This window comes from Cyprinus carpio, chromosome A13, assembly GCF_018340385.1.
Source record: "Cyprinus carpio isolate SPL01 chromosome A13, ASM1834038v1, whole genome shotgun sequence".
NCBI lineage: Eukaryota > Metazoa > Chordata > Actinopteri > Cypriniformes > Cyprinidae > Cyprinus > Cyprinus carpio.
Window position 1 is genome coordinate 14,401,567 of NC_056584.1, and position 12,503 is coordinate 14,414,069.

At 37.2% G+C, this 12,503-nt stretch overlaps 2 protein-coding genes across 7 annotated transcripts in view; one reads left to right on the forward strand and one right to left on the reverse strand.

The window, feature by feature from the left end:
- The window catches only part of LOC109101157 (collagen alpha-1(XVII) chain-like), a 20,148-nt gene extending 17,660 nt beyond the window's left edge, over positions 1-2,488 (forward strand). For 3 of the 4 annotated variants that reach the window (XM_042768940.1, XM_042768938.1, XM_042768937.1), the window contains exons 54-57: positions 585-746; positions 853-933; positions 1,049-1,129; positions 1,331-2,488. In XM_042768940.1, the coding sequence (XP_042624874.1) occupies positions 585-746; positions 853-933; positions 1,049-1,129; positions 1,331-1,374 (368 nt within the window). In that variant the 3' untranslated portion in view covers positions 1,375-2,488. The remainder of the gene's footprint in view (positions 1-584; positions 747-852; positions 934-1,048; positions 1,130-1,330) is intronic. The other variant, XM_042768939.1, reaches the window with a different exon arrangement.
- Positions 1,949-12,503, reverse strand: part of LOC109055185 (STE20-like serine/threonine-protein kinase) — a 26,929-nt gene continuing 16,374 nt past the window's right edge. Inside the window, exons 12-19 of one of the 3 annotated variants that reach the window (XM_019072425.2) lie at positions 11,200-11,379; positions 7,183-7,254; positions 5,338-5,467; positions 4,656-4,780; positions 4,372-4,560; positions 4,156-4,281; positions 3,900-4,013; positions 1,949-3,603 (exon numbers count right to left, since the gene is read on the reverse strand). In XM_019072425.2, the coding sequence (XP_018927970.2) occupies positions 3,457-3,603; positions 3,900-4,013; positions 4,156-4,281; positions 4,372-4,560; positions 4,656-4,780; positions 5,338-5,467; positions 7,183-7,254; positions 11,200-11,379 (1,083 nt within the window). In that variant the 3' untranslated portion in view covers positions 1,949-3,456. Of the gene's footprint in view, positions 3,604-3,899; positions 4,014-4,155; positions 4,282-4,371; positions 4,561-4,655; positions 4,781-5,337; positions 5,468-7,182; positions 7,255-8,413; positions 8,507-11,199; positions 11,380-12,503 lie in introns of all 3 variants that reach the window. The other 2 variants (XM_019072424.2, XM_019072426.2) reach the window with 2 other exon arrangements.

Genomic DNA, 12,503 nt, shown 5'->3' on the forward strand with positions numbered 1-12,503 from the left:
AATTACATGACATTGATTTGATGTATATATTATATATATATTGTATACATATATTAAACCAATTTCAATGTGGGATTAACTTCCTGTTTACACCTTATTACCAAGGAAGAAATCGAATTTAAAATTGTTACAGCGCCTTGACTAATATTTGACGTCAAATTGATATCAAGGTGCCCAGACTATGAAATACTTTAAAGTGTCTTTGACTGGGTTGTAGGGAAATGTGCATATTTGGATGCAGCTATTATCTTTTTGAGCGAGTCATTGAGTCATTCACCTCATCAATTTGTTCTTAAACACTGACTCATTTAGGAACAAAACACTACTAATTGTGTGTGTGATTCTGCTTTGGCTTTGTTTGGTACTGCGAGAATCTGGCGGTGTTGTGTCTAAAAGACAAAAGTAGTACAAAGCACAGTAATAATAAGCATTCCATCCATTTTCCAAAATCGCTTATCCTATGCAGTCGCAGAGGTACTGGAGCCAATCCAAGTGTCTTGGGCCAGAGTCAGGGAAACACTGTGGACAGATGGTCAGTCCATCACAGGGTTAATGAGCAAATCCATCTTGCTTGTTTCCTTTAGATCAGGGTATACTGCAGGACCTGACAGAGGGATACTGGAGAACACAAGCAGGAAGGATCCAAGGACCCGCTGGGCCTCCTGGTCCTCCTGGGCCACCCGGGTACAGCCGTGTGATTGGTTCCTACGGAAATGTGACGGCTGATTTAATGGACTTCTTTAGAAGTTAGTGTCCACTTTTACTCACATACTTTATCACATATATTGATTATATATTTAATCACCATATTTGTCTAGTATCATTATTCCTAACCATTATTTATCTTTTCAGCATATGGGACCATCCCAGGGCCTCCTGGCAGGCAAGGACCCAAAGGAGACAGAGGATACCCTGGACCTAAAGGAGAAAAAGGTACCAGTCATGATTCATATCGCCCTACTGGACAAGGAATCAAGAACTGAAGTGCTGCCTGCTTGAAGTCAAATCAAGGTGAAGAGCTGTGAATATGCTTGTATTTGATCTACAGGGGAAATCGGGAGCTCAGGGATACCCGGCCTTCCGGGACAAAGAGGACCAGAGGGACCAAGGGGAGAAAAGGGTGAAAAAGGTTAGCAAACTACATATCAGTCGTAGTATACTTGGCTTCTCATCATATAGTGTATCCTAGCATGAAAGGTTATAATATTCAAGGTTTTTTTATGTTGTCGTCATCATCAACCAGTAGCTGAAAAAAATCATGAATGAGGTATTTTAAGGGAGCGCTGGATCCAGCAGTCAATCTGACATGTATCTCCATATTGAACTTTAGGTGATTTCCAGACTGGTAGATGGATTCGGACCAATGGTGTGTAAGGACAAACACATTTGCAGCAGCACACTTTTGTGGATGCAGTGACGGTGTAAAGAAACAATACACATCTTTAAGAAGATAAATTCATAAACTAGCCTCTTTTTATGAAGTAACACAGCGCAGATGCTTGTTTGGGTTCTATTTTATCAAAGTGTGCAGTTTTATAAACAACAAATGAATGAAATATTATAATCCATACATTACAAACAATTTTCAGCTTTACTAGCACGGGTTTAAGACATCAGTCTTAGTTTCAATTAAATAACATTGAATATAGCACTTGAAATGTACTTTTTACCCAGTAGTGGGCTTTGTTATTGCCTTTTTTTTTTTTTGTATTGTATGAATCTTATCTATTGTGATGTTTTGAATTGCAAATGCACAAAAAAAAAATCAAAATGTAATATGATATACTACACAAAACAAGAAAAGAGATCTTGAGATTTTTTTAAACCATGTACTGAGTCATTACAAGTAAAAAGCAACTCAATATGTAACAAAAAATAGAATATTATTTCGATTAGTTCGACTAGTTTTATAGTTTCAACACAGAACTACAAAAAATCCACCAACAAATCAAAGAAAATACAATGAGTTTTATTTACAGCATTATTACAGTATACCAATGGATGCAAGCATTTAGATACATAAATTGACCTAAAAAAATGCATCAGATATTCCAATGAAGGTTAAGGTCACTGTTCAGCTGTATGACACTGGGACATCGGCCCTTTCTTTCTGTCTCTGAACAAGTATCCTGATTTGTAATGCACTGTTTATGCAAATACCAACTTTTAGAACCAGCTATTGTAAAATGCATTTTCTTTTCAAAAACTTCACGTCTCTGGTAAAGTACAGCATTTGGGATTTCTTTCAGCATGCAAAAGAATATAAGCACAGCGTGTCATATTGTGGATAAGATACAGGCATGTAATTTCTTGCACAAAACATGTTATCAAAAATAGAGCTTGATGAAATCAGATGAAAAGTCCTCAGCAACAGTGAGAAATGTTCATGTTTTCCCACTGAAACACTTTTGCAGACCGCAATGGACTAAACACTGCTCTACATCTATCAAACTATGTGTCCTTCAATAAAAAGAAAACCTGAACTTAAGATAATCAATCTCACATGTGAAAGTTCATATTCCCCTTAAACGTTCAACTTCAGTTAAATCCATAAATAACTTTTTAACACCATATATGAAACATTCAAGGCGTCAAAGACTGCCCTATTTTTCTTCAAATATGTGAAATTAATTTGCTCATAAAAAAATAAACTTGGGTACTCTGGACCACAAAGTGACTTGCCAAATGAGAAATGACATCATCGTATACAAATATTTGGGCACTATTTCCTTCCTGATAAACTAAAGAGATCACTACTGCATATGTTTTTTGTTTTAAAGTGTGCAAAGTCATCTTATGGGTTACATTCCTTGACTGCAAATATCTTTAACCATAAGTTAGATAATAAAAGAAAGAGTTAAAATAGAAGTTTGTTTAAAAAGTAACTTTGCGCGGACATTAAAAACAGAATAGGCCAAACTCACAGGAGTATTCAAAAAGCACGACGCATAACAGCTGCTACAAGACTATAACAGCACTGAAGCTTCATTTACTAACTGTGCAACATTTAGAGAATTGACTGTAACAGTGACTAGTGTGTCCACATGTTCTTTTAAATGTGACCTGTCACCCTATTAGTGGTATTACTTCTGTGATGTTATGTTTGTTATGGACATCATGTGACTCTCATTAAGGCTGTCTATTTTATGTATTCCACAAAGACAAGATGATATTGCCTGAGTGCATTCATTGCTAATTTGTGCTAACATCTCAAGCACAAATTAACATGACCAGAAGACAACGTACAGAAAACTACATTGTTAATCCATTGGATTAAACGTGGCAAAAAAGCATGTCTAGGTAATGCATGAGGTTTGTCCTTCATCACTGTTAGATTCCAACTTTCAGGTATTTTGGAATTTCATTTCAACCCCATGCATCTATTCTGATCTCATACCTTTAAAAGGCTAATGACTGGAACAGCTCTTCCTCACTTTAGATAACGCTCAGTGAAGATTAAGAGCCAGAGGAGTGCACACTGGGAATGGGGTAGAATTTTGAGACTCTGCTCTGGGTGGTGGGATTGAGGCATTCGGACTCTCCACTCATCTTAAAGAAGACTTCCTGTTCCTGCAGTTTACGTGTGAACTCTTCCTCAAGAGCCTAAGAGAGATCAGGAGAGAATTATACAGTATATGTTCTTACAATGAACAGTCCTACTCAAAATATATGAGATGGCATATTATCATTCCAGAATAATGTGATCTAACTGCTGTTCTTTTGAACATCTCTTCTGAAGAAAAGTTTCCACAAAATATTAAGCAGCACTGAAAACTTGAGTAACATCTGCTAAAATTCAGCTTTAAATATATTAGCTTTGTTTTTTATATTGTATATGAACTTAAAATGATCAGGTTTAATTGGATGAATGAAATGTGAATGAAATGAAATCTGAATACCTTCTTCCTGGGCCGAAGCTTCTCCCTCCAGTCTTTCAGCTCCTGACTGTGCTCCTCATCCAGCTCCTTCAGCTTCTGAGTCTCATGCTCAATCAGGAGGTGGCATTTCTCATTCTAATGGCAAAAAAGACAACAAATCAAATGTTACGACCAAAGATAGAGGGCAGCATAAATTCATTTAAAAGTATATGTAATAAAAATGCAAGCACCAAGTAAAGAGGACGACAGTAAGGTTTTATATATACATGTTACAGACCTGCATCTGCTGAAGTTCTCTGATGTTGGAGTCACACTGCAGCTGCAGGTCTCTCATCTGGTTCTCATGTTTCTGATGCTGATGAAGTCTCTCATTCTTCTGTCTCTTGTCCTCTTGGGCAGCAAACTGCTCGAAATAAAGCAGAAAACACCCTTAGGTCTTAACACAAGCCTGATTTCTCTGATGTTGACAAAGCTTTCCGAAAGAGGGCCTGACCTGTTTGATCTTCTCTCTGTCTTGCTCTGGTGTTCCTGTGCCAGTGATCCGCAGGCTCTTTTTAAACATCGCCATACGGGTCTTGGCTTCACTGCGCTGGATCTTGGGCAGCCGAGCTCTTTCCTGTGCCTGCCTGTTCTTCATCTCCTCTATGAGTCGCTGGTTATAACCCTGCATCTGCTCCATCTCCTGATGACCCGCCGCGTGGGAATAAACAGTCAGAGACTGGCTACAAAAAATACCAGTCTTTGATTCGCTGAATAGTTTTGACAGACAGGTCTCACCTTGTCATGTCTTTTGAGAAGCTGATGTCTCTGCATGAAGTATTGATCCTTCAGCTGCTGCTTCAGCAGCTGGTGTTTCTCCTGCAGGTGGCGCTCCTCCAGCTCCCACATGGCTGCCTCCCGAGCTGTGGGTTTGTGAGCCAAAAAACAAAAGAGAAAATAGAGTGATTCTCAGCCATTAGAACCAGACCGTTTGACTCCATGCAGGTTTAGACATGTTTTGCAGACACGAAGTCATACAGTTCATTACAAATCATCGATGGCCAATCTCAACTGGAATCATTTTCACTCGCACGTCTCATCAAATGAGATCTGGGCCACACCTCAAGAGATATAGCTGGCCTTTATAATTGGACCTCTGTCTGAAAATAACATGCAGTTTAGAGAGCGCTTTACTCTCTGTAGAAGCAGGTAACATGTTTGGCTTGTTTCCTTTGTGGTTGGAGTTGAAAGTGTGACCTAGATAACTCTATCACCATATACGCGCAGCTAATTTATTTATAATGAACATAACCACAATTTAACACAAAGGTCTGCAGGACTTCCTCATAACATCAAACTGCTGTTCGAAGTGCAACTATTTCAGGTCATACTGCAGGCAAACAAAAAACACTCAACATGCTTTCCATTAGTATAAATGCAAGAATATTATACAGAGGCCTCTGTTTATAGAGTGCCTGACCTCTCATGAGCTGCTGCTTGTGGTTGAGACAGTCTCTCTCTATAGTGGCGATCTCTAGTTTGTGCTGCTGGATGATCTTCTTCAGAGCTCCATCCAGCTCCTGCTGCTGCCTCTGGAGAAACTCTTGCTCCTAAGAGACAGGTGGAGAAAGAACAAGAGAGAGGAAAAAAAGGAGGAGGAGGAATCGGGTACAGAAACAACAGAGGTGTTGTAAATTAGTGACTGTACATGATCATGCTTCGAGGGGAAGCAAAGTTCACATGAACTTGACCACAGCATTGATAAAACTGGATTAAAATTAAACCATTTAACAAAGATAAAACATTGATAATTCATGAAAAATGGATAAAGATTTGTGAAAGGAAGGAACTAGAGAATAGATTAACAATACATATAAAGTCACAGTACAGCGTAACAACCTAAAGGTAGGCCCAGACTGACGTTTTATCATATTTTCTCTGCTGATTTGGGGGAGGTAGTGGGGAGAGTCATCAGGATGGATTAAAACATAGTATAATGCGTATTACAAATTTACTGGTTGCTGAAAGCTAAATTAAATGAACAAACAATTTAATAAATGCAAAAAAGGTTGCACACTACCGTTCAAAAGATTTGGGCTGGTAATTATTATTTATTTATTTTGTTTTAAATAAGACTGTTACTCTCACCAAAGCTACATTTATTTGATCAAAAATATAGTGAAAAGTACTAATGTAAAATATTACAATTTAAAATAGCTTTCCTATTAAATACATTTAATTTGCAATTTATTCCTGTGATGGCAAAGCTGAATTTTCAGCTCCAGTTTTCAGTGTCACATGATCCTACAGAAATATTTCTAATATGCTGATTTGGTGCTCAAGAAACATTTCTTATTATTATCAATGCTGAAGACAGTTGTGTTGCTTATTTTTGTGGAAATCGTGATTATTTTTCCAGGATTCTTTGATTAATGGAAAGTTCAAAAGAACAGCATTTATCTGTATTTGAAATGTATTCACTGTCACTTTTGATCAGTTTAACGCATCCTTGCCTGAATAAAAAGTATTAATTTCTTCAAACAACTTTTGAATGGTAGTGAAAGTATTTGAATAATATTATGAATTACATGCATTCTAATTCTGTCAGATCCATGTGGGCCTGCCTAAAAGACATGTATAATAACATTGAAATATGACTCCACCAGAGCAATACTGTTAATATATACATAATGTATAAGCTAATACAATAATAATAATAATCATCATCATCATAATGCATTTCAAAAGTCATCCTGCTTTGCACTTGGCCTTCACTGGCACATAGAAAAAAAAAGCAGCACAGGTGACGCACAAAAACTTGACTAGAGTTTCAGTAACAGTATGAGAGAGTGAGCGGATAGAAGAGATACTGAGACACTGCAGCAACACAGGCGACAGCACTCCAAAACAACAGAGAACCTTCCTGCCCGCATGTGCCGTCAACATCACATTCAAACACTACTGCACTGTTACAAAGAGACGTGCTTCAGTGGAATCGTGTAGAACAATCAAATCAGTTCTGCTAGTGTCACTCAGCAAATACACACTTTAATTCAGTTGTGACAACAGTGTACTGATTCCAGGGAGGCTCACATGAACTTCCAAAGAGATGTGCTGACAACTTTCATTTTCATACTGGACTGTATATAATTTTCTGGTCTATTTTCTCACGTTTTAAACCCTGTTTGTAAGCTAATACAGTTTTAATTACTAAACTACAGCTGTTACACTGTGAATGTGCATTTGAGTGTGCATCTGCTCGGTTTCTTGCGTGACAGACAGGCACATGTGAGAGGGTTGAGTCACAAGGAGAGTGTAGACTTACATCCTGCATCTGAGCGTTGAACAGAGCACATGAGGACAACTGAAAAGACTGTATCATAACCTGGGCCACACCCTGTGGAGTAAAACACAGCCAACTCCACCATGTCAGGAACAGGGGACACACACCAGCACTCAAGCGTATCTCACGCAAACCAGACACACATATCACAATATCATCTAGTCTTGTCATTGCACTAATCTGTTAGTTTCCTGGGTCACGTGCAGTGAAATCAGTTCTTCCAGATGATGGACGGAGAGCGGGTTTAGCAGCTGGTGAATCTGAAGGACCATGATCAGTTAGTGCAGCTGTCGTCCTTGACATGCGTGATGAGATGCAGCAGTCATTATTAGTCTTTTAGTTTTAGTCCTCGAATTTGATGCAACATCCAATGTGGCCAAAGTATGTAGATATCCCCCTTTTTTAACGCTTTGGCTACTTCAGCAACACACATTTCTAACAGGTGCATAAAATCAATGAGCTGCATGTTTCAGAGTAAAGCACAGCACTGTTCTTTTACACGAGCAGCTCACGATCTGATGTGTTCAGTGTCTTGGTTTGCAGCAGATGCTGCATCATATGAACTCATCTCTGCATCTGCTCTGAGTTTGGGCCGCTTATAACGTGGGAACGTTGATGTGAAGTCAATGAGCCATTAGAACAGCCATCAGAAAGTTGATAACACTGACGAGATAAAGGCTAAAATAACTGGCTGCTGTCAATAAAATAGCAGCTTTAAGGTCTCCTGCAGTTTTCCAACAAAATAAGAACTTTATGGTTTAACATTAAAATCAAGAAATTACGACAGTTACACTGTAAAATAAAATAAATTTTCTTAAATACATGTTTTACTTTACAGTGAAATATTGCATTAGTTATATTTCTCATCTTGTTTACTACTTTAAATGTGTTAATAATAATTTATTAGTACTGCTAATATTATTATATTAACAGAACTAATTTTTGCTAAAATTGCACAGCCCTACAAACAAGCACTGCAATTCCGGAGCTTTTTAAAATTACATTTTAAATCAATTTTTATTAGAAAAATCACAATTTTATCCCGCCATTTGGCAGCAGGACAAACTCTCCATTAATGCCCATGACAATTTCTTTTTAAACAGGAATTTATTTAAGGAATAAACTTGATTTTAGTCAGTCCTACAGTTGAAGACCAGAGAGGCAGAAAACAGAAGTGGAAGTGTGTGTGTGTAATAACTAGTAACTAAATTACCTCTTCATGTTCAACGACTGCTAGGTCTTCCTTCAAGCGTTTCATGAGCTCTTTTCTTATGTGTTTAGGGGACATTCCGACCTCTTGTTTGACCTACAGTGTGAGCATGCAGACTGTTGGGATTGAAGGCTTTACTTGCATAGGGACGGATTATGTAATTCATTAGTCGAAGAATGTCATGCAAAGTCTGCCAGGAAGGGTTAATTTACTGTTTAGTATTTCAGAAGTAATCATCCCCAAACCACTGATGATGTCTGACTGGTTAGCAGTTAATATAGAGATGATTCCAACAGCCCATGATCAGCTACTACCGGTAAGAGTTGTTCAGAAGCCGAAGAACAGTGAAAGCCCACTAACAGCTGCTAACATAGATCCCTCTTTTACCTCCACAACCATTACAGCAATCAGAATATAGATCCCTTCAAAGTAATCTCTAAAAGATGCACACTTCTATATTGCTGACATTTATTGTTTTGTGAAGGAAGCTGAACTGTGTCAGCAGGTCATTGTTTTCAGCAGATCAGCATGAGGAGTCAAGTGTCAAAATGTCAAATTGTCAGTTTGATCAGGAAACAGAGAGACATTTTCCTGCAGGGTCAAAATGTCTTTGTTCTCAAAAATGCCAGTCATTGTCCAGCTGAAAATATTAACACTTACTTTTAGTGACAAATCAATACAGTTTGTAGTCAGTTTGTAGTAAATATATCATAATTTCATATACACTACCGTTAAAAGTTTGGGGTCAGTAAGATTTTTTAAAATGTTTTAGAAAGAAGTGTCTTATGCTCCCCGAGGGTGCATTTATTTGATCAAAAATACAGTTTTACATTTAAATATGATTACAGTTTTAAATAACTTTTCTATTTTAATATGACAAAGCTGAATTTTCAGCAGTCATTACTCCAGTCTTCAGTGTCACATGATCCTTCAGAAATCATTATAATATGCTGATTTGCCGCTCAATAAATATTTAATATTATAATCAATGTTAAAAACAGCTGTGCTGCTTATAATTTTGTAGACATCATGTTACATTGCAGGATTCAGTTCAAAAGCAGCATTTATTTGAAATAAAAATATTTTATAACAAATGTCTTCACTGTCACTTTTGATAAATTTAATGAATCCTTGCTTAAGCATAAGTTCGTTTTAATGAAGTATAAAGGGGGGTGGGGGGAGGTGGATCATAATAACCCCAAACTTTTGAACAATACTGTATATATTATTACTTTATTTGCTGCTCAGCAATTGAGGTGTGCATCTTGCAATGAAGGGTTAATTTTAACAGTATTTTTAAAATGAATAGAAACTTCTCTAGTACATAGTCATAGTCTATAAATACAGTGTGTTCCTATTAAGAGAAGAGGCCCTTCACCACAGCACTGATCTCCACTCATTACAACACACTCACACAGGCAACATAATTAGTGACACTTACAAAAACATAATATCAAAAACATGTGTAAAAACAGTCATTTTACATGCACTTGTTCTCAAAAATAATAATAATAATGTTATTACTTCATAGGTATAAATAATAAATATCAAGAAATATTTGAACAGTGTGTCATGAAAGGGAGAAGGAGAGGGAGAGAAATGAAACATGAAACATTGCCTTATCTGAATCCATTAAGGCACTCTGTTCATGCATATGACAGCATTAGAGAGGAGCAAGCTGTCTAGTACAAGTGTCAAAGAAAAAATTAAACCAAAAAGAGAGAACATAAGAGAGACTCTAATAGTGCTAATACTGTTTGCCACTCGCCCTGAGCATGTATCATGCTGGCTGATAATCATGCTGCAACAAGAGACAGCTAAAATGTGATTTATTATGATTTTACTGACAGTGAAAGCAAATGCATCATGCATCACTACCTTAAAGCAAATAAGACCAGTCACAGATCCACACTAAACTCCCCGTTTCCCTGAAGACATGCATGCACTGAAATCCCTTCATGCATGAGCAACACTTGAAAACACCAGCAGGAGGAAGATGAGATGAACTGAAAAGAGCCTTTATTTTGCTTTTAAGTCATTGCTTAGCACCCAATTAACCTTTAAAGCTGTCTCTGCAGCCTCTCTGAGGATGGAGGTAACTGAATGTGAAAGCCAGAGTTTCTTTCAGCAAACACAATGTGATAAGAAAAGAACAGCTTTGCATTTACAAGTCTGAATACAAAGCAAGAGACACTGCTGAGATGTGTCTAAGAGGATAGATGAGAAAAAAACAAATTCCATTAGCAGCTGCATTGTGATTCAGAAGCAAAGCTGCCAATTAGCCAAACGCAAGAGTGTCTGTTTGGCTTTTGCATTCCCAGAAAACAAGAATGAAAAAAGCTGCTAAAAGCATACTAATTAGGGATGAGCATGAGTAATCCAACAGTCAAGTAGTCATTCTCCTAACTCGTTGACTAGCAAACACTACTCACAAATAGACTGTCACTTTTGCCTGCTATAGACTCTAATGAATTGTAAAAAAAAAATAAAAAAATAAAAAACCCTGTCCCTGCAATGTTTCCCCCTATTTTTTTTTAACAATGTTAGGTTAAGTGTTTTTTCCCCCCAAAAAAGCATAGGTTGTTAAAGATATTTTTTCAGCACCAAATTGTGATAAAGCTTAACATTTGTGAATATTGCAGTTTATTGAAAGTGTTAGTGTACTTGGCTATTAAATTACTCTAAATGCTCATCCTTAGAACCAACAATTAACAGGTCACAGTCTGATGAACAAATACATGCAAAGCAAATACAGTGCGTCAGACTCTGAATCTCTCTTTCTCGGTTACCTCTTTTTTGCGGTTCTTCAGCATGTTCTGGAACTTAGAGAGCTCCTTGTCCTGCTCTGCTTTGATCCTCTTGGCCTCATCTCTCAGCCGGATGGTGTGGTCCATCTCCAGACGCTCTATGGTCTGTTTCTGCTGTTTCTCAAGGTTCTCCACCTCTTGGTCATACTGACGCTTCTTTCCCTGGAGACAGAGTGAGAAAGAGGAATAGGGGATTACTGTAAATGACCATGAATGCTTGTCAAGCAACTTGAGCTTTGTACTTGTGTCCCTCTGAGACATCATCAGGCTGTTAAACCTGAGCTAACAGTGAGCAGCCCAACCAAAATACTAAACAAAGGCTACAGTTAAGTCATTATCAAATGCAATGAGTTTGGAGATAATCTTTCTGCTGTTGATGGCTGTCATTTTGCTTACAATCAGAGAATAAATGATGTCAGGGTTGGGCGATATGGAAAAAATATCATATCACGTCTTTTTTCAGGAAAATTACAATTCACGATTTTATCACGATTCTTTGTCATGTTGGTTTTGCTATTTTTCAAGTTGTCTGAGCAGTACAGTCAAACTAATTTCCATATTTTAAAAACAAAATATAAAATAAAGAATGGCAGACATTTAGGCCAAAGTGGGTGAAGATTAAAAATCTTTGTTATTATTTTATCTTTGTTATTATAAAATAAGAACAAAGATACACATTACAAATACACATACTACACAAATAAAACAAACAGTGTTTTATTTTTCAGGTACAGTAGGTGTATTTAACAATAGCCCAAAAATGAAAATTCTGTAATCATTTACTCACTCAATTTGTTTTAAACCTGAATGAGTTTCTTTCTTCTGTTGAACATAAAAGTTATTTTGAAGAATGTTGGTAACCAAACAGTTGCTGTTCCCCAGTGACTTCTATAGTATTTTTTTCCTACTATCAAAGTCAATGTGGACCAGCAAATGTTTGGTTACTCACATTCTTCAAAATATGTACTTTTGTGTTTAGCACAAGAAAGAAATTAATACAGGTTTGGGACAACATGAGAGTAAGTAAATGACAGAATTAAAATTTTTGGGTGAACTCTCCTTTTAATGACAAGCGGCAGCATGTTTAGTACTATTAGTCTGCTGCCGCTTTAAGACCTGCATGCATCCAACATAAAGGCACACGTTCGGTTTTCTCTCAACTGTTTACTTTCACTTTAGACATAACCAGTTGTGTTTATGTAAACCTTTTGTGTTTTTGACAGTATTAGTGCAAACAGACACGAAAGATCAGGCACTGTTTGACGGGCTTTTTAGTGTACGAGCTC